Raw genomic sequence first — 23,715 nt, 5'->3', positions numbered from 1 at the left:
CCTTAATTACCCACTAATCCTAGCTAAGAGACTACTCACTCATTATCAAGTTTAACATGCTAACAAGGTTGTCAATCATATTAACAAGGTAAAACATGATGAGCAAGTAAGAAAGATTAACAATAATTAAAACAAGGATTAAGAGAGTTATACCTATGGAGATTCCAAAATAATAATGCAAAGAATAATAGAAGAAATTGATGATTGATGGAAGGTTGTCAAACTCTATAACCCAATAATCTTCAATTACCCAATAATAAACTTGAATAATAAACTTGAACAATAATTATGGAAAGATTGATGTGTAATTTGTGAAAAGATTAAAGAGTAATCTATTCCAATCTACTCCTAATCTAATCTAAGGAAGGATTTTTGTAGCTAAAAAGGATTTCCCATGATTATTTACAAGTGGGATATTTATAGTAGAAATTAGGTGGATGCATTAGGGTTAACTAAGGGCTAAACTAGTAATTACACTTTTGAGATTTGAGCAGGGAGAAGCCGGTATTTCTTGAAGGAAGGGCGTCTTTCTTTGAGGCTTGAAGAAGACGAAAATGCGCTGGGCTGGAATCCGGGCGGACTAAGGTCGGGACGGGCGGATTCTGGCGATGGAATCCGGGCGGATTAAGGTCGGGACGGGCGGATTCTGGCGATGGAATCCGGGCGGATTCAAGAGAATCCGGGCGGATTGTGGAGGTGGGATCCGAGCGTCTTGCTGGAAAGCCGCACGGATTCTCGGTTTGGAGGAGGACGGCCGGATTTCGGAGAATCCGCTCGGGTTGGTCTTCAGTTTACGTTTTCTTTTCTATTCTTCCCTTTCCTTCACTTCCATTTTATTCTTGTAGGCTTGGTCTTTAGTTCTTGCTTCCTCCTCATACTGATCCATCAAATGTCGTCAAATAGCTTCCGAATATGCACGAAAGACGGGAATTTCCGCCTTATTCTCTTCTTTCCTACAAAACATATAGAATACGATAGAAAAGCAAATAGGAAGGTTTTGACGGATAAAATGGCCAAAGAATGCTATAATAGTATGCAAAATAGGCTCAATTAGGGGACTAAATGTGCGCAAATAATGGTCACATCATATGGTCAGGTGTGAGCCACTTGACTGACTCCATGTACGGTATGTCCATGTAACTGCAGCTGTTACGACTGCCAGTGAGCTCATGTCCTACAGGGACCATGCCACAAGGGAAATCGGGGATAAGCTGGCGGGCGATATGAGTAACTAGTCCGCCAGCCACCAAGGGAGCTAAAAAGCCCGTCCCAAGTGTGTGGAAGTGTGAGGCAGTCAAATAAGCAATGTTCAGTACATACGGGGTACCACTGTCAATGTTCAAGTACCCCGCCATAATGGACAGCTTAATGGTGTTAATATTGTTGAACTCCTTTCGGCCAAAGATAGTGTTGCCGATTAAACGGAGCCAAAAACGCAAAGGGGGAAGGTGGACAAAGGCTCCGCGTCTCTTTCCGTCTGTACAGTCGAAAATAGCAGACCACATGGCACGCACCAACTTCCTAGGGGGAGTGGCGTGCCCGTCACTAGTCAGCCCTAAAAGGGCCCCAAAAGCAGCCAAGGTCAAAGAGGACCCTTGGTTAAAAATGCGAAAATGAATTTAAGGGGCCAAAGGGTTGGTCTCATAGGAACCCTCATCGAAGACGAAAGAGCTGAAAAACTCGAGGGTCGGGGCTAAATAAGTGTATTCGTGCATATCTACTAAGCCCGACATCCATGTGTGGCGCAAAAGGTCTATTACAGGTTCATAGAAGCCTAGTGCCTCCAGACTAGGGCGATGTAAAAACCGGGTCGAAAAGATATTGAGCTCTAATAAGCTTAGAAATCTAGTCCGTTGAGCAGGAGTGCAAAATGTTACCTCTGGATAGTCAGGTAGACTATCCGTAGATTCCCGTAGTGCGAGTGCAGATGATGGAATATCAGGAACCGTACTCGATCCCTCACCCGTCTCCATGGGTGTGCCTGCCACAGCTGCCCGGCGTCGAGTCATCTGACCTACCACTCGTCTTCTCTTTCTTTCTTCCATATGAAATCTAGCACGGATAAGAAAAACTCAGACAATCAGAAAATCATTGCTGGAAACTAAATTCGATCGACCAACAGTAATAATCGATCGACTAAATGCGCGATTCCAGATTCTTTTTTTTTCAGCACAATTCGAAAAAATTAGCCCTAATTGTAAATTAAATGATGAAAATCAAAAATGCAAGGCGGAGAAAAGGACTAATATCTCATCCTATGTTATAGACAACCATCAATAACAAGCAAATCCCCCATAATAATCAAATTAGACAAGATGTGAATTATTTCATATAAGATCCCAAAATTTTAACCCCAATTGTGCCAATAAACAATGACAAATAGGGTTATTAAGCAAGAAGAACATGAATCAATACAAAATAATCAAGAACCCCCAAATTGGTAAACCCTAATTTCGAAAATCATAATAGGTAGACCCTAATTTCGAAAATACAAAGGGTAAACGAAAATCATAATAGGGTTGTTAAGCAAGTAGCACAAGAATTGATCAAAAGAATCAAAAATCCCCAAATAGTTAAACCCTAATTTCGAAAATTAGCATTCGAAATAGGGTAAAAACGGTGAAAAACAAGGGTAAAATTAGAGGGAAACTTACTTGTGCTTAGATGAGACGGAAAATAGGAGAAATTAACACCTAAAACAAGTAAGAAAATGAAGAAGAAGGGAGTGGAAGTGACGGCTTCCTGTCTGCGTTCCTCTTGTTTCTTTTTCTTTGTGTTGTTGTGTTAATTGAGTTGGATAGAGATATAAGATACTCCTCCTATAAAAGTTAGAAAAAAAAAACGCTGATAATTGCAATTTAGTCGATCGACAACATTTCCCCAGTCGATCGACTTTTTTTTTCTTCGTGTTTGGACATCTCGACTTTTTGGTCGATCGACTATAATTTCAGTCGACCGACTTTTTTCCTTACCTGAACTGCAACGTTTTTCTTTCTTTTTGACCGTCCACTATAGGCAAAGTCGCACGCATAAAGTGCAAGCGCACTTATTGATAGAACTCGAACTAAAAAGCAATAAAAGCACACACACACGCAAAATTAAAAAGTTCAAAAACAACAATTACAAGAATGTATACAATCCGGGTTGCCTCCCGGTCAATGCTGGTTTTTAAGGTCCCGCTCGACCTTTGTTACCTCAGTCTTCAGGTTCAGAAATGTGGTCGAAATACAGCAATTTGACCACTCCAACAAAATCGTTGGCACTGTAACAGTGCTTCACTTGGTGACCATTTACCTTAAACTTCTCTCCCGCGGAGTTCTTTAGCTCGACTGACCCAAATTTGGAAACATTTGTTACCGTAAAGGGGCCGCTCCACCTGGACTTTAGCTTACCATGAAATAATCGAAGTCGTGAGTTGAAAAGCAGCACTTGCTCCCCAACCTGAAATTCATGCGGTAGGATCTTCTTATCGTGCCACCTCTTGGTTTTCTCCTTGTAGATGCGGGCGCTGTCATAGGCATTCAGCCTAAACTCTTCTAGCTCATCTAGCTGCAATAAACGTTTCTCACCACATAAATTAGCATCAAAATTTAATTCATAAATTGCCCACCATGCCTTATGCTCCAACTCTACAGGCAAATGACAAGACTTACCATAGACTAATCGATATGGTGATGCACCAATTGGTGTCTTAAAAGCAGTCCTATATGCCCATAAAGTGTCATCTAATTTCATACTCTAATCTTTTCGTAATTTAGAAACAACTTTTGCTAAAATTTCTTTTAGCTCCCGATTAGAGACCTCTACTTGACCATTAGTTTGAGGATGATACCTCAAACCCCTACGATGTTCAACACCATATTTAGACAGTAAAGTAGTAAGTTGTTTCTCTTTAAAATGCATACCTCCATCGCTAATGATAACCCGTGGGACACCAAAACGAGGAAAAATCACCTTTTTGAAAAGTTGGATCACAGTCTTTGCATCGCAATGGACCGAAGCAACGGCCTCTACCCACTTAGACACGTAATCAACAGCCACAAGAATATACCTGTTACCCTTGCTGGACGGAAATGGACCTTGATAATCAATGCCCCAGACACCGAAAATCCCGACCTCTAAAATGCCAACTTGACGCATCTCATGTCTCCTTGAAATGTTTCCCGTCCGTTGACACGCATCACAGGCTACAAATAAATCTTTATCATCTTTAAACATGGATGGCCAATAAAAACCAGATTGAAGTACCTTAGCCACGGTCCTAGAGGGACCGTGGTGACCGCCATAGGAGGAAGAATGACATGCTTCTAGGATAGCTTCGGTCTCCCACTGCGGTATAAACCGCCTATAAAGTCTATCAGCACATTCCTTGAACAAATAAGGGTCATCCCAAAAATACTGCTTCACATCGTAAAGAAACCTCTTCCTCTGCTGATATGACATATCGGGAGGTAATAAATTACCTACAATAAAATTAGCATAATCAGCATACCAAGGAGTTTCAGCGTTAGAAATAGCTAATAAAATATCATCGGGAAAGGATTCATTAATAGGGAGAATATCTCCCTCATTTTGCAGCTCCAGTCGAGATAAATGGTCAGCAACAAGGTTTTCTGAGCCTTTCTTGTCTCGAAGCTCCAAATCAAACTCCTGAATTAGGAGTATCCATCTCAATAGTCGCGGCTTGGCGTCCTTCTTAACAAGAAGCTGCCTCAAAGCAGTGTGATCGGTATAAACAATCACCTTGGACCCGAGCAGATATGACATAAACTTCTCTAGTGCATATACTACAGCCAGCATCTCCTTCTCAGTAGTAGCATAATAAACCTGAGTCTCGTCCAATGTTCGGCTAGCATAGTAGATAGCACTCAAAGCCTTTCCTTTTCTTTGGCCTAACACCACGCCAACTGCATAATCGCTTGCATCACACATTATCTCGAAAGGCAGCTCCCAATCTGGGGCTTGAATAATCGGTGCTGTGATCAAGGCCTGCTTTAACCTGTTAAAAGCAGAAAGACATTCATCAGAAAATTCAAAAGGAACATCTTTAATTAGCAATCGTGTAAGTGTTTTAACAATTTTAGAAAAGTCCTTGATGAACCGGCGATAAAAGCCAGCGTGACCAAGGAAACTCCTAACTCCTTTGACGTTAACAGGAGGTGGTAATTGCTCAATCACTTGCACTTGTGCTCTGTCAACCTGTATACCCCTATCAGAAACTAAGTGACCAAGGAAAACTCCCTCGTTGACCATAAAATGGCACTTTTCCCAGTTCAACACCAGATTAACCTCAATACATCTCTGCAAAATCTTATTAAGGTTAGACAAACAAGAAGAGAAATCAGACCCATAGACGCTAAAATCATCCATAAAAACCTCCATGATAGACTCTATATACTCAGAAAATATCCCCATCATACACCTTTCAAAGGTAGCTTGGGCATTACACAAACCAAATGGCATCCTGCGATATGCATAAACACCATAAGGACAAGTAAAAGTCGTTTTCTCCTGATCATCCGGATGAAAAGGGATCTGAAAGAACCCTGAGTATCCATCTAGATAACAGAAAAATTTATGGGAAACTAATCTCTCTAACATCTGGTCGATAAAGGGAAGGGGGAAATGATCCTTCTTAGTTGCGGCATTTAATTGTCTATAATCTATGCACATCCGCCAACCAGTCACAGTTCTAGTCGGTATTAATTCATTCTTATCATTTTTAATCACTGTAGTCCCTCCTTTCTTCCGGACTACATGAACTGGGCTCACCCAGTTAGAGTCAGAGATAGAATAAGTTATACGTGCATCAAGAAGTTTCATTACTTCTTTCCTTACCACATCCTGCATGTTTTGATTCAACCTGCGTAAACCCTGAGCACGAGGCTTATAACCTTCCTCCAGGTTAATCCGATGCATACAGAAATCTGGACTAATACCTGTCAAGTCATCTAAACTGTATCCCATAGCCTTCTTATTCTTTCTCAGAACACCCAATAAATCGGCGAGTTGGCTATCATCAAGCTTGGAACTAACAATAACTGGATATTGTTCATGGTCATCGAGAAAAACATACTTAAGGTGGGAGGGGAGAGGTTTGAGCTCCGGTTTCTTTACCTCAACAGCATAAGAGGTTTCCATGATCGTATTTACCGTCTCACGTTTCTCAATAGTGAACTCCCTACCTTTCAGAGAGCTTTCATTGTCTCGTAATCAACCTGCTCATCTTCTGCAAAATCATCAAGAGCTATCAAAGCTTCTAACGGGTCCCCAAGAAGGGATCCCGTCCAATAATCAAACATAGATTCATCTACAATGTCTACCGCATAACATGTATCCTCTATCATAGGCTTAGCCAGCGTGCTAGCCAAATTAAAAGTAACTCTATCATCCCCTACCTCGAGAGTCAAACGTCCCTTTTTTACATCAATAATGGCTCCTACAGTATGCAAAAATGGCCTACCCAAAATTATGGGAATCTGAGAATCCTCGGTCATATCCAATACAATGAAGTCAACAGGTATAAAAAACTTACCTATCTTAACAGAGACATCCTCTAATACACCTAGAGGTCGCTTAACTGTTCGGTCAGCCATTTGTAGGGTAACATTGGTAACTTTAAGATGCCCCATATTCAGTTTCTCGCAAACCGAATAAGGCATGACAGTGACACTGGCACCCAAATCACATAAAGCTTTATCTATTACATGAGTGCCTATAGTACATGAAATTGAAAAACTACCAGGATCTTTCAATTTTGGTGGAGACTTGCTTTGTAGGAGTGCACTACACTCTTCTGTAAAAGCAATGGTCTCTACCTCGTTAAAGTTCCTCTTACGGGTCAAGATGTCTTTCATAAACTTAGCGTAAGAGGGTACCTGGGTGATTAGTTCGGTAAAAAGGTACAGTTACCTGGAGATTTTTGACGACCTCCAAGAATTTACCGAATTGTCGCTCGACTTTTGTGTTCTTTAGGCGCCCTGGAAAAGGAACCTTGATAGCGATTTGTGATTCAGCAACTTTACTCTTCCCTTTGTCATAAATAGACGCCTTATCAGCAGTAGAAGGCGTCCCAATAGCAATAGACGACGGATCAGCAACCACGTCGGACGAAAAAATCGATCGACCAACTAAATCAGTCGATCGACCACTTTTTTCAGTCGATCGACTACTTTTTCCAGTCGATCGACTATTTTCAGTTTTGCCAATTTCCTGTTCAACAATTTTAGTCGATCGACCAGAAATTTCATTCGATCGACTTTTTTCAGGTGTTACAGCAGCTTCGTCCGCTGCTTTTTCTTCCGCGTCCACATCTAACTCCTCCATTATGACCTCCTCAACATTCTCGGGCATTGCGGGTCCATCATAAGTAAGACCGCTTCGAAGATGAATCGCGTTTGCCGTGTCATGCGACTTCTCAGGCTGAGACGGCAGTGTACCCGGTTGTCTACTTGAAGTGGCTAGTTGGGCAATTTGATTGTCCAACATCTTGTTATGCGCCATCAACTGAGTGATAAGTGCCTCTTGCTTTTGTGAAGCGGTCATCTGTTGCTGAAGCATGGCCTTTATGTCAGAGAGGTCATTGTTTGGATGTTGTTGACCCCCTTGATTGTTCCTCTGATAACCACCTTGTGGTTGATTTCCCCGATTCTGAGGAATGGTATATGTTTGATTCGGACCTTGTGGCGGTGGTGGGGTCGGGTTTAGAACATTCTGACTCCGATAAGAGAAATTTGGATGCTCCCTAGTCCTCTCATTATAGAAATTTGAGTATGGTGTACCTTGTTTGAAGGACTGAAAGGCGTGAACCTGCTCCAAGGGACTCATACACTCGACCGGACCATGTCCTGCAATACCACATCGCTCACAAGGTGTTTCATGTTGGGTCATGGCATAAACTGTCTGCTGATTTCCCAAAGACCGGGTAGTCTTTAGCTCTGCAATTTGTGCAGTCAATACTTCTAACTAAGCTGCAACGGCACCATCTGAACTTCCCCTCTTGTATTACCTCTAGGGTTACCATACTCATCAGTGTGAGTAGCTATCTCATCAATCAATTTCCAAGCAGTGGCATCAGTAGTGTTGTTTTGAAACCTCCCATTTGCAGAAGAATCAAGCAAAGCTCTATGATCATCATAGAGCCCATTATAAACCTGATTGCATAGAAACCAGATCGGGAAACCATGATGGGGGACTGAGCGGACTAGTCTCTTGAAGCGAACCCATGCCTCATTGAGGTCTTCAGTGGGGCCCTGTTTAAAACTAGTGATTTGGCTTCTAAGAGCGTTTGTCTTCTGTGGTGGAAAATACCTCTTGTAGAATTCAAGAGCGAGTGTATTCCAGTCAGTAATAGCATTTGCTTCCATGTCCAAATCACGTAACCACTCTGCAGCACCATCTCGCAGAGAAAAAGGGAATAAAACTTGTTTTACTTGGTCTTGTGTTACCCCGACAGTCAAAGGGATTGAGCAACAATATGTCACGAACTTCTCCATATGTTTGACAGGATCCTTAGTAGCTGCTCCTCCAAACATGTTTCGTTCTACCAGGTTAATATAGGAAGGACGGATCTCAAAGGTGCCATTATCGGTGGTCGGCAACTTGAATCCCTTAGGTAAGGATGCAAGGGTGGGCTCTGAATGACTTGCTAATGTAGCCATGATCGTAGTAGGGGCAGAAGTAGATGTATCTTCTTCTAAAGATTGATTTTCTGCAACAAAAGCGGTGTAGGCAGCATCAAGCGTACTCAAGTCTTCGGCTTGATGAATTTCTTTCCAAAAGTTTCGTCTAGCTCGGAAAGTCTTTTCGGGTTCAGAGTTGAATGGTACGAGCTCGGACCCGTGAGACCTGGGCATAAACAAATACTAAAGAAAAGAATAAGAACGGTCTCAAGGAACTAATGTCCCCTGAGACAAGACAAACTAAATAAGCAAACAGAGAAATGTTGCCTCCCCGGCAACGGCGCCAAAATTTGACAGGCTAAATCGCACACCTATTAAAGATAAACCAACTGGCCTAAACTAATATAGCAAGGAAGTCGGGATCGTATCCACAGGGAGACAATTTATTCTATTTGCTAAATCTAATCTGTCTAAGTAACTGAAGTGGGGGTTTTGTTTTGATTGGTTTCTAAACTAATGCGACAAAGATGAAATAAATAGTAAAAGTATTGATATAAAATATATAGAGAAAATAGCTAGGATTGTCGGTTCACTATGGTCTTTTAGCGATAAAAGGTAGGGTCAAAGACTTGGTCTAATTACGGTCTGAAGGGCAGTGATAATGTAACACCCCGATTTATAAAGGAGCCTCTAGCAAGACATTCCCTGATAAACCGGACTGTTACCATCTCGGTTTCCCGAGGTAGTGAATAACAAATTAAACTCCAAGGCAAATTACATAATTTCTTTAACTTAACTTTTTACAAAACCTCATTTACATCAAATTACAAAGAACTAACATAAATAAAAGTGAAAGTCTTCCAAATGATGATCTAGCTACTAAGTCTTCGATCCATCCAAGTCTCACGCCCATCAAGCTCCCATCCTATCTCATAAACCTGTCAAGTCTGCTCCCCAATATTTGGATCGTCACAGGTGTTCACGAATACACAGGGTCAACCACGAGGTTGAGTAGGGAATACAATGAAACAACAAAATATGATATGCATGCTCCTCCGTCACCTCCACCTCCATCTCAACTCATATCTCATAACCCGGAACGCCCCCATACCGATCCCCATAGACTATATATCGACCGTAGGCGATCCGCCATTTCGCGGTGAGGACACCAGGGCAAGTCCTGCAGAACCCGCCTGGGCCTTATCACAACATCATCATCACCACACCACTTCACCACAACATCCTCCATCTCCAATGCATATGAATGCTCAAGAAATTAATGCAACACAATATGTATATCATTGAACTGGTAAATCATAGAATCATCATTCTGAATGTTGTGATAATATACTCAATACGATCAATTCAGTCAAGCACATTCCAGGATATGAATCATAACATGAATCAACAACCACGAATCACGTCAACGTTCACAGTTTGGTCATATGAACACAAACAAGTCAACACAATTCAACAACAACGATAATAAGTCAAGTGTATTTCCCTACCTTTTCGCAATCCAAGCACACAAGCAATCAATTATGATCCTTCACATATCCATCACCTACATAACATAATTATGTATAATTACCGCCTACTCAATCAAATAATCATGCACATAACCTAGACTCATCATAACTTAATAGGAATATCAACTTAAAGAACAAACACGATTTTTCCTGATTTTCCAGCACATGACAGACTCGGAATAAAATACATAACTAATTCCAGAAAAATCAAATTGATACAAGGCCAATTGGATTGGAATCCCATGAGTCTTAGCTACAAATTATATATAACGTGTTTTTCTCAAATTCCAAAATTATCAAGAGTTTTCAGACTGATTTCCAAAAACTGACAGAAACCGTCGCATAAAAAGTATTGATTCATAAAACGAGTTTAAAACATTATTTTGCAGTAATTCCAAATCCTATTATCATCTAGACTATACAAATATGATGTATGAATAAGCCTAATAACTGAATCGACATAAAAATTAGGGTTTCAAATCATTTTCCACAACCAAATCAGATTCGCGGACTTTTCAGCGACATGTTCATAAATAAATCACCTAGGACAAACCATAAAGAATTTGACTACGAGATTTTATATGCATAAACTAGACATCAAATAAACAGGACTCTCTTTTCAAACCTTTTGAAGATGAACAACTTTAAACAGTATAAACAATGGAATGAAATCGACTTACAAACAGGGAAATCGAATTAGGTTGGAATCGATGAGAAATCTTCAATCAAATGAAAGGCTCGACAATTCTTCTTCCTCTCCCTTTCTCTAGGTTTAGAAATGGTTTTATGAATGATAAAATGAAAAGAGGGGAGAGGGAGAGTGTCTCTTAGATTAGGTTTAGGGTAAATGGTGGTTACATGTTCCGGGTAGGGCAAATGGGTTAAACGGGTATGGTCGTTGGGTAAATGTAGATGGGTAATTATTGACCCAAAAGACAAAATGTGATGTAGCCCGACTCAACATATACGATATAAACCCGACTTAATAACATTCACGATATTACGATGCAACCAATATAAAATGTATAATACTAATATATAATAATATCCGTTTAACCGATTATATAAAATACGGGGTATTACAGTCTACCCTCCTTAAAAGAAACTTCGTCCCGAAGTTTACCCTCTCTACTAACCAACGCAAACGAATTATGAAACGCATATACAAAAGTATGTAAGGCACCCACCAAATTGAATATTAAACGCAGTATTACATTCCACCCTCCTTAAAATAAATTTCGTCCCCGAAGTTTAACCATAACAGAAACATATCATGTAACACTCCAACATAACCCACACAACGCATAACCAATATAGCCAAACTGAGAAATCACACATGAAAGTATAAAGATTTTACAATCCTACCCTCCTTAAACATGGTTACGTCCCCGTAACCTTCATTATTATAACAAAAGTTCTCAAACTACTGCTAACAACTGAAAGAGGATAAAAGATTCACAACTCACGCTCAAGTTACTAATCCCTACTAAAGACAATCAATATACAAGCTCTCTCAAGAAAGCTACAGTTACTGCTGCTACAGCACATCGCCACGGATCGGAGCAAAAGCCACGTTGAATAACTTAAGACATTTCAGTATTAATCTAGACACTCTTCATATCAATCAATACATGCAATAACATTCACAGGATCTGCTTGTCAATCTAATTTATACATTACTACTCCGGTTACAAAGATGAAGATGCCTAGGTGCTCACATATGGTTCATGTCAAATAACATCGTTTCATCAAGGTTACTAAGCAAGATCACTAACGTAACATACCACGATAATCCTATCCTGGCGTATTCTCGTGGCGACATTTTTCCAAGAAATATTGGTAACATTTATTCATGTGAATAATCAAATTATGAATGGAACAATGCTTTACAAGGTTACCAGTAAAAATCATTAGTAATTATTCATTTCACTAATCATTGTAATCCCATACCTTAGAAACATAGGGAATCAATCAACATAAGAAAAGAATTAGGGTCAAAACTTAATAAATCGATTTATGAAAATTTGTAACCTAATAGGTCCAGATCGACTTTCCTTTACATAACTCGTATGATTTAGGTCAAGACACGAATCACCCATAAAATGAAGACAACTAGTTTCGCAAAGACTTATCATCCTAGAAATATTTTTAATCCTCATAACAAAGGGTTTGGGATTTATTCACGAATGACGAACGCACATTGATTGGCAAATTTTACAAACTTATTGGTGGAGTCAATCAAGCGAGTAAACAAATGATATTGGAAAGTTAACATACAAGACTATCATACATAAAATTTCGTTCTTGGTGTTAAATATATTTAAACTGCACCCAACACAATGACATAAAAGATTAAATGTATTTAACTACACCAATTTCAACATACCATGTTAACACATAACTCACTTAAATCACCACATTACATTTCCCGTTTTGACATTCGTAACTAACCACAACCCACCAATTCACTACATGAACGAACAACATGACCAAATTAACCCACTAATTTGTGACTCTGTTCTAGCTTCATTCCTCCAGACTAGCAAATATCATGAAACTATACAACCGGACACTTTGCCGGAAATCTCATTCCGAATTTATACTCACACGACAAAATTTAACTTCATTTTCAAAACTTTTACTTTCATACTAGACGGTGAATAACTTTCTTAACATAAATCTTATAACAGAGCCGTCCATAGAATCCATTTACAGCTTACTACGAAACTCAAAATCAGATAAACTTAATTCAATTCCTTCAAACAATACAAGCTTAGGTGTCGACTCATATTTCGTAATTTACAGGTTCATCTTATTCATTTCAGTCCTATCTTTACTAATGAACGACTATTACTTCAACATCAGGATTTTAGTTGCACTTCTTTACTCAGTTATATTCACGGCTAACACGACTACAGCATTTAAACGGAGAACTTTTAGATAGTACACATTCCCTGGTGACGTCTCATCAAAGCATACGATTCGTACCATAAAGTAAAGCAAGTAACTACAAATTAATTGTGTTCAATCAAATTTTTACCTCTTTATTATAGATCTATTTATCACAAAGTTGCATGGTCACACAAAGTATAAGTACCAACTCAATTACATGTTAAATTTTAAAACGATTTATCACGTCATAAGAACTAGACAAGAGTCTAACCATATAGTCAATATAAGAAGATTATTAGTTTAGATCGGAGGCACACTATAAAATTCCCAGTTAAACTCCTTACGGAACCATCGATAAGCGTCATGAGTAATTAACTTAATAATGTATAAGTCAAACAACTGAAATTACAATTGAGTATTAATAGTTATATGATTCACAATAACAACAAAATTACTTCCATATCACACATATGTTTAACATTTTAGCAACCATACCATTCAATTGTATCCATCAACTCAGTATAATTCATTTTCAGCAAAAATAAAAGATATCGCATAAACAACTTAAACATGTACATATACCATCATATAACTTGTAAAACATTATCTATGACAAAAGATTAGTAAGGTGAACAAGTTCTCTGGTTTGCACGGTTTGAACAAATAGGCAACTCGCGGCTCAATTAAACGTAACTATAACGACTATCATTTAAACATACGCATGACATGTGAATCATCAAAGGGTTATCTCATTATAATTCGACGATTCGAGAATATATTTCAAATATCGTAACTATATCGTAACTATATCAACTATATTTCAAATATCGTGACAATTGCAACAATCACCTTAGCATTTCATGACAATACAACTATGAACATATCCAATAAGGAACAACAACACTATTTTATTATCATATCATAAGTTTAGGTTCAACTGAAATAAATTAATGCAATGAAAGTAATAAGTATAACTATAGGCACACAGACTCACATAAAAGACATGAGAACTCATATGACATCCTACATGTGTGAACATTTAGACATACTCATTACTACCATCCATGTGTAAACATTTAAACATAATTATTATAGATATTCACGCGAGTATATTAGAACAATCAAGTTAACATTTAACGCCACCAACTTTACCAAGATATGACAATATAGTTTTATATTTATATATATCCGACCACTATACAAATATGATGAACACACCAGATATATTACAACATGCCAAACATATATAAAATATGCAACAACTGGACTCGTATAAAATATTTCACCCTCGATTAAGGATCAGATTAAGCTATTCAATTTCACTCATACTATCATGCCAACAATTTAATAAACTAAACTTTAATTTTTTTTATCACTTGTTAAGATACATAACCAATGAATATGTGTGCTACTATCATCATATAAGGACACTATAATTTCACATTAATAAGGCTCATGAAATAATCGAACAACTGTATGAAAACTCAACATAGAATTCACATTTTAAAAGTTATGATTCACGTTGTAACTTCCAAAAAAAATCACGAATAAATAACCGTTCAACGAAAACTTGAGTTATATTACTTTTTGTAACATCCAGAGAGTTAATAATTCGTGAGAAAAAGAATGAGGTCCAAAGCTCAAGAATTCAATTTTTAAAGGATTTTACAACTCAGTTGGTCCAAACAAGTATGTGACAGCAATTGGTCCGAAACTTGGGTCAGTTTGCAAAACTTACTATTTAATATAGAAACATTAAGAATTTTCGTGGCTTATCAATTTGAAAATATATGCGAATCTTCTGATCGATGGAGTTGGAATTATGCAAAAATTATTAATACAATTTAAATGAGGATTTTTACAAAATCGTTGGTCAAAATATCACTGCACAGGAACTTCCTGACCACAGCCCACTAAAATATTTATTACTCCTAATCCGTATATCCTATAAGCATGAAACCAACGCCAAATGAACACTAACTCATGAGGCTATCTCTCATAAAATTTTCATCCATAGGAACTAAACAGAAAAGAAATGGCAGTAAGGTCAATTAAAGAGTAAAATCAAACAAAACGAGTTTCAGCACTAGGTCATTCTTTACTATGTTACAAGCTCTTATGAGCATACTATGTATACTAACCCATCCCAACTTAAATCTCACACTTTGTACTTACGTAAACATCTATCCCATAGAATCCCTTCGCATCTCGATCTACTCCTTACATCTAAATCACGATTGCTATGACTAGAAACATGCAATTCAATAGTGTTTCTGATTACTATCACAATACTATACTAGCATGGCTTCGGGATCACATAACCGCATATCATTAGACATAATAGTACTATCGACACATCATTCAACATCCATCCAGATAAATATCATCAATTCGCAATTATTTCTACGCTCACGATTACCACAATCCAACACTTCATTGATTATCAACCTGAACACGAAAATTTATTTCTCATCTCCACAACATCATATGATCACGTCATCATTCATACAAAATACTTACCGTAACGTTGTCCTGCAGAGTGGTTAGAATATATAGGTTTTAAGGTGTACACCCACTCGATTATATCCAAGGTTTTCCTTCTAACTACCCCATTCACTCGATTTCTCTCGGGTTACCTGGTTCAAAACTGAGAGGGCAAAAGAGCACGCATTAAGGGCGTCTTCTTAACCGCACAGTGAGCTCCTAACAGTTTATTCCTAGGGGCTCATTTTATTTAGACACATCCTACGTTCATTGGGTTCATTGGTTTAGGCCTGAGGATCGTTCGCTCTGATACCACTTTGGAACACCCCGATTTATAAAGGAGCCTCTAGCAAGACATTCCCGATAAACCGGATTTACCATCTCGGTTTCCCGAGGTAGTGAATAACAAATTAAACTCCAAGGCAAATTACATAATTTCTTTAACTTAACTTTTTACAAAACCTCATTTACATCAAATTACAAAGAACTAACATAAATAAAAGTGAAAGTCTTCCAAATGATGATCTAGCTACTAAGTCTTCTGATCCAGTGTCTCACGCCCATCAAACTCCCATCCTATCTCATAAACCTGTCAAGTCTGCTCCCCAATATTTGGATCGTCACAGGTGTTCACGAATACACAGGGTCAACCACGAGGTTGAGTAGGGAATACAATGAAACAACAAAATATGATATGCATGCTCCTCCGTCACCTCCACCTCCATCTCAACTCATATCTCATAACCCGAACGCCCACCCATACCGATCCCCAGAGACTATATATCGACCGTAGCCGATCCGCGACTCGCAACGAGGACACCAGGGCAAGTCCTGCAGAACCCGCCTGGGCCTTATCACAACATCATCATCACCACACCACTTCACCACAACATCCTCCATCTCCAATGCATATGAATGCTCAAGAAATTAATGCAACACAATATGTATATCATTGAACTGTAAATCATAGAATCATGCTTGGTTCTCAATGTTGTGATAATATACTCAATACGATCAATTCAGCCAAGCACATTCCAGGATATGAATCATAACATGAATCAACAACCACGAATCACGTCAACGTTCACAGTTTGGTCATATGAACACAAACAAGTCAACACAATTCAACAACAACGATAATAAGTCAAGTGTATTTCCCTACCTTTTCGCAATCCAAGCACACAAGCAATCAATTATGATCCTTCACATATCCATCACCTACATAACATAATTATGTATAATTACCACCTACTCAATCAAATAATCATGCACATAACCTAGACTCATCATAACTTAATAGGAATATCAACTTAAAGAACAAACACGATTTTTCCTGATTTTCCAGCACATGACAGACTCGGAATAAAATACATAACTAATTCCAGAAAAATCAAATTGATACAAGTCCAATTGGATTGGAACCCCATAAGTCTTAGCTACAAATTATATATAACGTGTTTTTCTCAAATTCCAAAATTATCAAGAGTTTTCAGACTGATTTCCAAAAACTGACAGAAACCGTCGCATAAAAAGTATTGATTCATAAAACGAGTTTAAAACATTATTTTGCAGTAATTCCAAATCCTATTATCATCTAGACTATACAAAGATGATGTATGAAGAAGCCTAATAACTGAATCGACATAAAAATTAGGGTTTCAAATCATTTTCCACAACCAAATCAGATTCGCGGACTTTTCAGCGACATGTTCATAAATAATTCACCTAGGACAAACCATAAAGAATTTGACTACGAGATTTTATATGCATAAACTAGACATCAAATAAATAGGACTCTCTTTTCAAACCTTTTGAAGATGAACACTTTAAAACAGTATAAACAATGGAATGAAATCGACTTACAAACAGGGAAATCGAATTAGGTTGGAATCGATGAGAAATCTTCAATCAAATGAAAGGCTCGACAATTCTTCTTCCTCTCCCTTTCTCTAGGTTTAGAAATGGTTTTATGAATGATAAAATGAAAAGAGGGGAGAGGGAGAGTGTCTCTTAGATTAGGTTTAGGGTAAATGGTGGTTACATGTTCCGGGTAGGGCAAATGGGTTAAACGGGTATGGTCGTTGGGTAAATATAGATGGGTAATTCTTGACCCAAAAGACAAAATGTGATGTAGCCCGACTCAACATATACGATATAAACCCGACTTAATAACATTCACGATATTACGATGCAACCAATATAAAATGTATAATACTAATATATAATAATATTCGTTTAACCGATTATATAAAATACGGGGTATTACAGATAAGGTCCTCTCGGTCCGCTAATCACCCTAGAAACTTTATAATATACTCTCGCCCTATTTAAAGTACTCTATTGTTCGTAGCAGATCTCACTCTTTCCAATCTCTCGATCTAGGTCGGAGTTTATCATATTAAAATAACTAGCTGCATGCATTCAACTAATTAAATAGGGATTAAATGCTACGATTAACAATTCAGATGAATAATTATTCCAAATCTAAAACCTAATTAAAAACCGTCATTCAACCATAGATTCCCTAAATCCCAGCATGAAGAAATTAGCTACTCATGATTGAATTAATGAAATTAACAAAAATAATAATAACTAAATTAAATATGATGAAAGTATGAGAATAATAACTAAGCATATAAATTAAACAAGACAAAGACGAGCAAAAACGAATAAAGAAAGTAATAATTAAAGAACGAAAGATTAATTAAATTACCTAAAGAGAGAAGATTTGATTACAAGTTTCAGATCTGAGTTCCAAAAGCAAAGTAACGTATGAAGTCGTTTAATAGTGTAAAAAGATAACCTAATAATGTTTTCTAACTCTCCCTTAAATAATAAAAGTCCAAACTTAAAACAAGAAAACAAGATGGGCCGAAATAGTAAACATAAAATCTCGCCCAGTGAACAGTAATAGTCGATCGACCAGAAAACCAGTCGATCGACTAAATTCTTCAGCAAAACTGGTCGATCGACCAATTAGGGCAGTCGATCGACTTTTTTCAGCAGACAACAGCATTAGCCTCCTCTTCACGCACTTCCATGATGACCGTTTCCGAGCTCTAGCTTCACTAACGCCTCAACTTCCACTCCGGGGGCAGAATTTGGCTTGATTTCACTCCTCTTGGGCCAACAACCTGCAAAATGCATAGTACGACCGAAGTACCCGAAAACAAGGGAGAATGGTAGCTTACGATACCCAAAATAGCATAATAATGCGTGCAAAAGAGTAAAGTAAACGTATGAAAAAGGCACGCATCAAATATCACAATATGTAAAGTGGTATGATGTATCCTACCAAGCATAATTTATTTGTTATGCTTTTTCTTACGTGCCTTTTATTTGAGTGCAATTTATTTGATTGCAATTATATGTTATGTGTTATGGTTTTTATATGATTAATTGTTATTACAATTACAATTGTGTTTATAAATCTAATTAATTTTCTCTCCTCAATGTCAGGTTAGAAGAATATCAAGCATTCTCCCATTCTCTGATGTCAGATTTTATAAGCAATTAATAAACGTGTAAACTCCGATGCTCCGTAATAGACATTGTAAGTATACTCTCACATATGCTACGATACCAATTTTTCACCAATACTTCATGTAGATATATATTTCTTTTTGTTGGTACAAAAGTGTAGACTCCTAAACATTCACATTACCTGTGCTAATGATTGATTTTTCTTTTGATAAAGCAAGTTCATAAATTTAAAGTTTATAATATATCTTATTGTGAATCTTTACCGGTTAACATATGATATTTTTCATTTGTACCGCTAAAAATTGTCGGATACTCAACGAAAATTGGTATCCTTTTATTTGTTAATGGAATTTCATGCTTACACAAACTCAATGGCTAAAAAACATGAATCCTATTCTACTGCCTTTCGTTAGATTAATTTGTATATATAAATAATAGATTTCTTTGTACACAAGTCCTTCCCGATTTATTATACTTGCATGACGACTGATCTTACACAAAGATTGTCTTCTTTTCCTTCAATAATGGTTATATTTAGCATAAAAGTGTATTGTTGCTTATTTTTCTTTTTGAGTACGTATTTATATTTGTTACTTATTTTTCTTTCATAAATTTTCAGGCTCGCACAAATGCAAGCAAGTTACATACCCACCATCTCATAAAACTCTTTATAAATACTTCCTATTAGTTTACGGCTATATCAATCATTATAAATAAAGTTCGTTTGCCCACAGCGATTTCTGGTATGCATGAAGATTTATCGTGATGAAACAACATGTAAATTTTCTGACATAAATTTTCCGCCTGCCACCAAGAAATCAACCTTTTGAGTCTTTGTGTCGAATTCAATTTCCGATATATATTGCTTTATATAATTTGACGTGTTTACAAGCTGAAAATGCTAGGAACCTCCACTTCAAAAGTTTAGTATGATAATTCTATTTCATAAAAATATGTTCTGCTAAATCAAAAATTCTATTAATTGAACAATATAACTAAACCTAATTATTAGTCTTAACTAAACCTAATTATTAGTCTTTTTAGACAAAGCTTAGCTATACTCCATTTGTTTTTTTTATCTGAAATCGTATCTTATCTTACCGAAGAGAAACATCCTCTCCTTAAAAAAGAACCGTAGATCCCCAAAACTCCATCGTAGATTACAATTCTATTCCTTTACAAATTATTCATTAGTAAAGGTGTGCCATTTAATTACTCCCTTTGTTTAGTGCAAATTACGTACATAATATTCTTAAACAAACATTCTCCTCAAAAATAAAGAAGTAGAATAATAAAATAATAAATACGGAGTAGTTAGGATTCTCTAATAGTCTAATGTCGCTCAAAAATTTTTTCCGAAAAATTGTACTTTCTCTCTTGATCAAAAGGGATACCACGAGATTCAGACATACAAACTTATATGACATTAATTAATAAACTCTTCGTCTTGGTCATTTGTTTGCCTTTTATTTTTTTGTTTTAAAAAAACAAATAATTGACTCAAACACCCCAAAATAGAAATACAAATAAATAACGAGGGCGAAGGAAGTAACATTGTACTTCATAATCATAAAAATAACTATGTTTCTCAAAAAAAAAAAATAACTATGTCGAGATCAAAGTGTAAGATATGTTTGTGAATAATCCAGCCAAGGTAAAATCTATCCCCGGATAACGTGAGTGGAGAATTGATGAGTTAGTGAATAGCTCATTATACAACATCACCCACAATGTAGTAATAAGACTTTAAAATTAGGAAAATGAGATGGCGACACCGGGTGTTACTCAAATTGAGCAACACCCGGGGTATTATTGTAAATTACTTAGGTAATTTGCTTTCCCTCCATCAAAATTAGAATTTCAAACTAATTGGAATTAAAGGGCAATTTAGGAACTTAACAATAATTAATTAATTGCAACAACTAAATTAATTGTAACAATTATATCCACTGGCAAATAATCTTTAAACTTCACGGTTTTTTACGATTGTTCTTCATTCACGTTAACAAATTCATCCCATCAATGGACAAAAAGGTTGCAAAGTTGACGATGAATTCATTGTTTGCTCAATTCTTCTCTTAGAAAGACCAATCTCATACACATATTGAAACTATTAAAAGAGAATCTAGACATGTAGTGTAAAAATGGCCGGAAGATCAATAAGCATAGCTTACTAATCTACGTCAAATGGCCATATATGGCAACTTCTTTATTATTAATAGTAATTCGTGAAGAATTAGATGAGATGATACGATTAAATTATTTGTATCATGCATGAAATATATACAGATGGGAAAAAATGTGTAGCAAATAAAATAGTTAAAGAAATAGACGAGGAGAAGAAATTGATCAAATTCAAACTGATAGAAGGCTCAAATCTCCTTAAACAATTCAAGATCGTGTAATTTGTATGATAGAGTGACGAATCTGATAATACAGTGATGAAGATGGAGAATAGTTTGTTATGATATGTAAGTATATATAGATTAATTTTAATTAGTATATTTGATTAATATAATAAAAGATTATGAATTACACTATTACCCTACGATGTTGGCGCAAAAAGGAAAATTACTTTACTGTTTTTTTTTATTTTTCTATTTTTTAATTAGGGTGTTACCGAATTTCGGTAACACCCGGTGTCGCCCTAGCACTCCCCTTAAAATTATTTCTTTGTCATGCATTAGACTACGTGTATATTACAAGAGTTCCTAAATTAGTTGTCATGCTTTAATTTGCTCTCAGTCAACTATTTAGATTATTAATCAGACTATTATTATACTCCATATATATATCAAGATGATTTTTTTTTTTTTTTTAGAAAAACACCTAATTGCCATTACTTCAATATCGAGAAATCAAAGAGTATGTCGTCAAATTCCTTCCACTTTATTAAACAATAAACCAAACTTATATATAAGTTACAAATTTTATATAGCTAAGTATTTAACTTAAGTTGCGCTATGAGTAAAAAGTCTATACCTTTTAGTTTAATTTTAACGTTATTACCGTCTTATATATAAGAACTCTGGATTTTAGGTTAACTTATGTAATCCAATTTAATCACTTAGGATCAGAGTTATATTTAAATTAGTTGCTAAATTTGAGTAGTTAGGCCATCTTCTTTTAAACTTAAAGTCATTCCATTTTAAGTTCAGTTCAGCTCTTCCAGTTGAGAAAAGAAAGTTCCTATAAGTTTAGTTCAAAAGAGTTACGCTCCTATAAATTTAGTTTAACTTCTAGAAGTTCAGTTAAGAAAAGCTATTAAGCTCAATTCATACCCATTTTTTCTATAAGTTAAGCTCTTAGAATTCAAGTTCAGCTCCTATAAGTTCAATTAAAAAAAAAGTTAAACTTTTATAAGTTCAGTTCAGCTAATATGAAGTCCGGTTCAGAAAAATGAAAGTTCTACAAGTTCAGGTAAGTTCAATAAAATTCAGACCAAAAGATAGGGCCTTAGAGTATTATTACATCATAATCATATGATATTAAAAAATCGAAATTACTTTTTCACATACGGATTTTACTCTTTCACATACATTTTGTCATTTACTTTCCAATTGATACCCTTTTAATTTCAAACCTAACCAAATTAACTTTTACTTCTACCATTTTACTAGAACTTAATTTAATTGGTCAAAAGACTTTAACAATGGAATGATGGATCTTAATTCACTAACCGATAAAGTAATTTATTTATCAATTATCAATTTTATTTAATACAATTTCTTAACAATTACTGAGAACTTGTTCATTATTAATCATAATTGTTTGAATTAGGGTTTATACGATAAGAGTAATTGTTAAAGAGGATGATGGTGGTGCAGCCGTGCGGTAACAATAGCAAAACCAACAATTAAAAGTTGGTATCTAGCCAAACCGATACACGCAACAATCATCTTGGTGAACTTTGTACAATCCATTGCAGCCAAAACGAATGGACATGCGAATCTACTTGACGTCAAATGCCTCTTCAGCTTTATCAAAATGTTGTGCGTATCCTTAAAAAAATGTGGTATATAGATGACAACAAATGATAAGATACAGATGATTAAGTTACGAAACAATTCTATAATTTGCATCTTGTTTTTCCATCTTTCGACTACGTGAATTGATCAACGTGTAATTAATTAAGGAGCACGGGATGAGTTAGAGGATAAGAAAATATGACAAGGTTAAAAGCGTAAAAATCGTATGTGAAAGAGGTCCGGCATTGCCCGGGCATTAAATCTAGTATATAAATAAGATTCACCTAATTTGCAATGTACTGTTTCTCTGTTGAAATCTTGAAGCTCCAGCTTGGAAACATACATGATACATACAACATACACTAAGTGCTTGTTTGGTTACCCTCTCAATTTATGGGAATTCTAAACTCCAATGAATTGAGTTTTTGGTAACTTGTTTGATTACCCCTCATATTGAAAAATGGGGGAATTTACAATTCCAAGGGAGTTCTCAACTCCTACATGATGTAGGAGTTTGATTACTAACCCTTCCCTAGGTAATTGGAAACTCCCCCATCTTATTTCTTTTAAAATTACCCATTTACTCCTACAAATTAAGTGTTAGTAATATTGCGGGAGGGTATATTGGTAATTAAAAATTAAAATCACGTGAATTGACACGGTTCAACCAAACACTACATGAGAGATTAATTCATGGGAAAAACAAACTCCCCCAAGGCAACCAAACATGTTTATTGC

At 36.4% G+C, this 23,715-nt stretch overlaps 1 protein-coding gene and 1 non-coding gene across 2 annotated transcripts; one reads left to right on the top strand and one right to left on the bottom strand.

Moving 5' to 3' along the window:
- Positions 1–6,188: 6,188 nt before the first annotated feature.
- On the bottom strand, positions 6,189–8,855 carry LOC141630964 (uncharacterized). Its single transcript, XM_074443696.1, has 3 exons — positions 8,009–8,855; positions 7,276–7,937; positions 6,189–6,878 (listed from the first exon to the last, which is right to left on the bottom strand). Exons 1-3 carry the CDS (start codon positions 8,853–8,855, stop codon positions 6,189–6,191), a joined length of 2,199 nt encoding a protein of 732 aa, XP_074299797.1.
- LOC141635640 (small nucleolar RNA R71) lies at positions 8,179–8,285 on the top strand. Its single transcript, XR_012540313.1, has one exon. It is a non-coding gene; the product is annotated as a small nucleolar RNA R71 (small nucleolar RNA).
- Positions 8,856–23,715: the final 14,860 nt, after the last annotated feature.

The sequence above is a fragment of the Silene latifolia genome, chromosome Y (genome assembly GCF_048544455.1).
Source record: "Silene latifolia isolate original U9 population chromosome Y, ASM4854445v1, whole genome shotgun sequence".
Taxonomy (NCBI): Eukaryota; Viridiplantae; Streptophyta; class Magnoliopsida; order Caryophyllales; family Caryophyllaceae; genus Silene; species Silene latifolia.
Note: the sequence above shows the minus strand (reverse complement) of the source record. Positions and strands in the feature narration are given on the sequence as shown.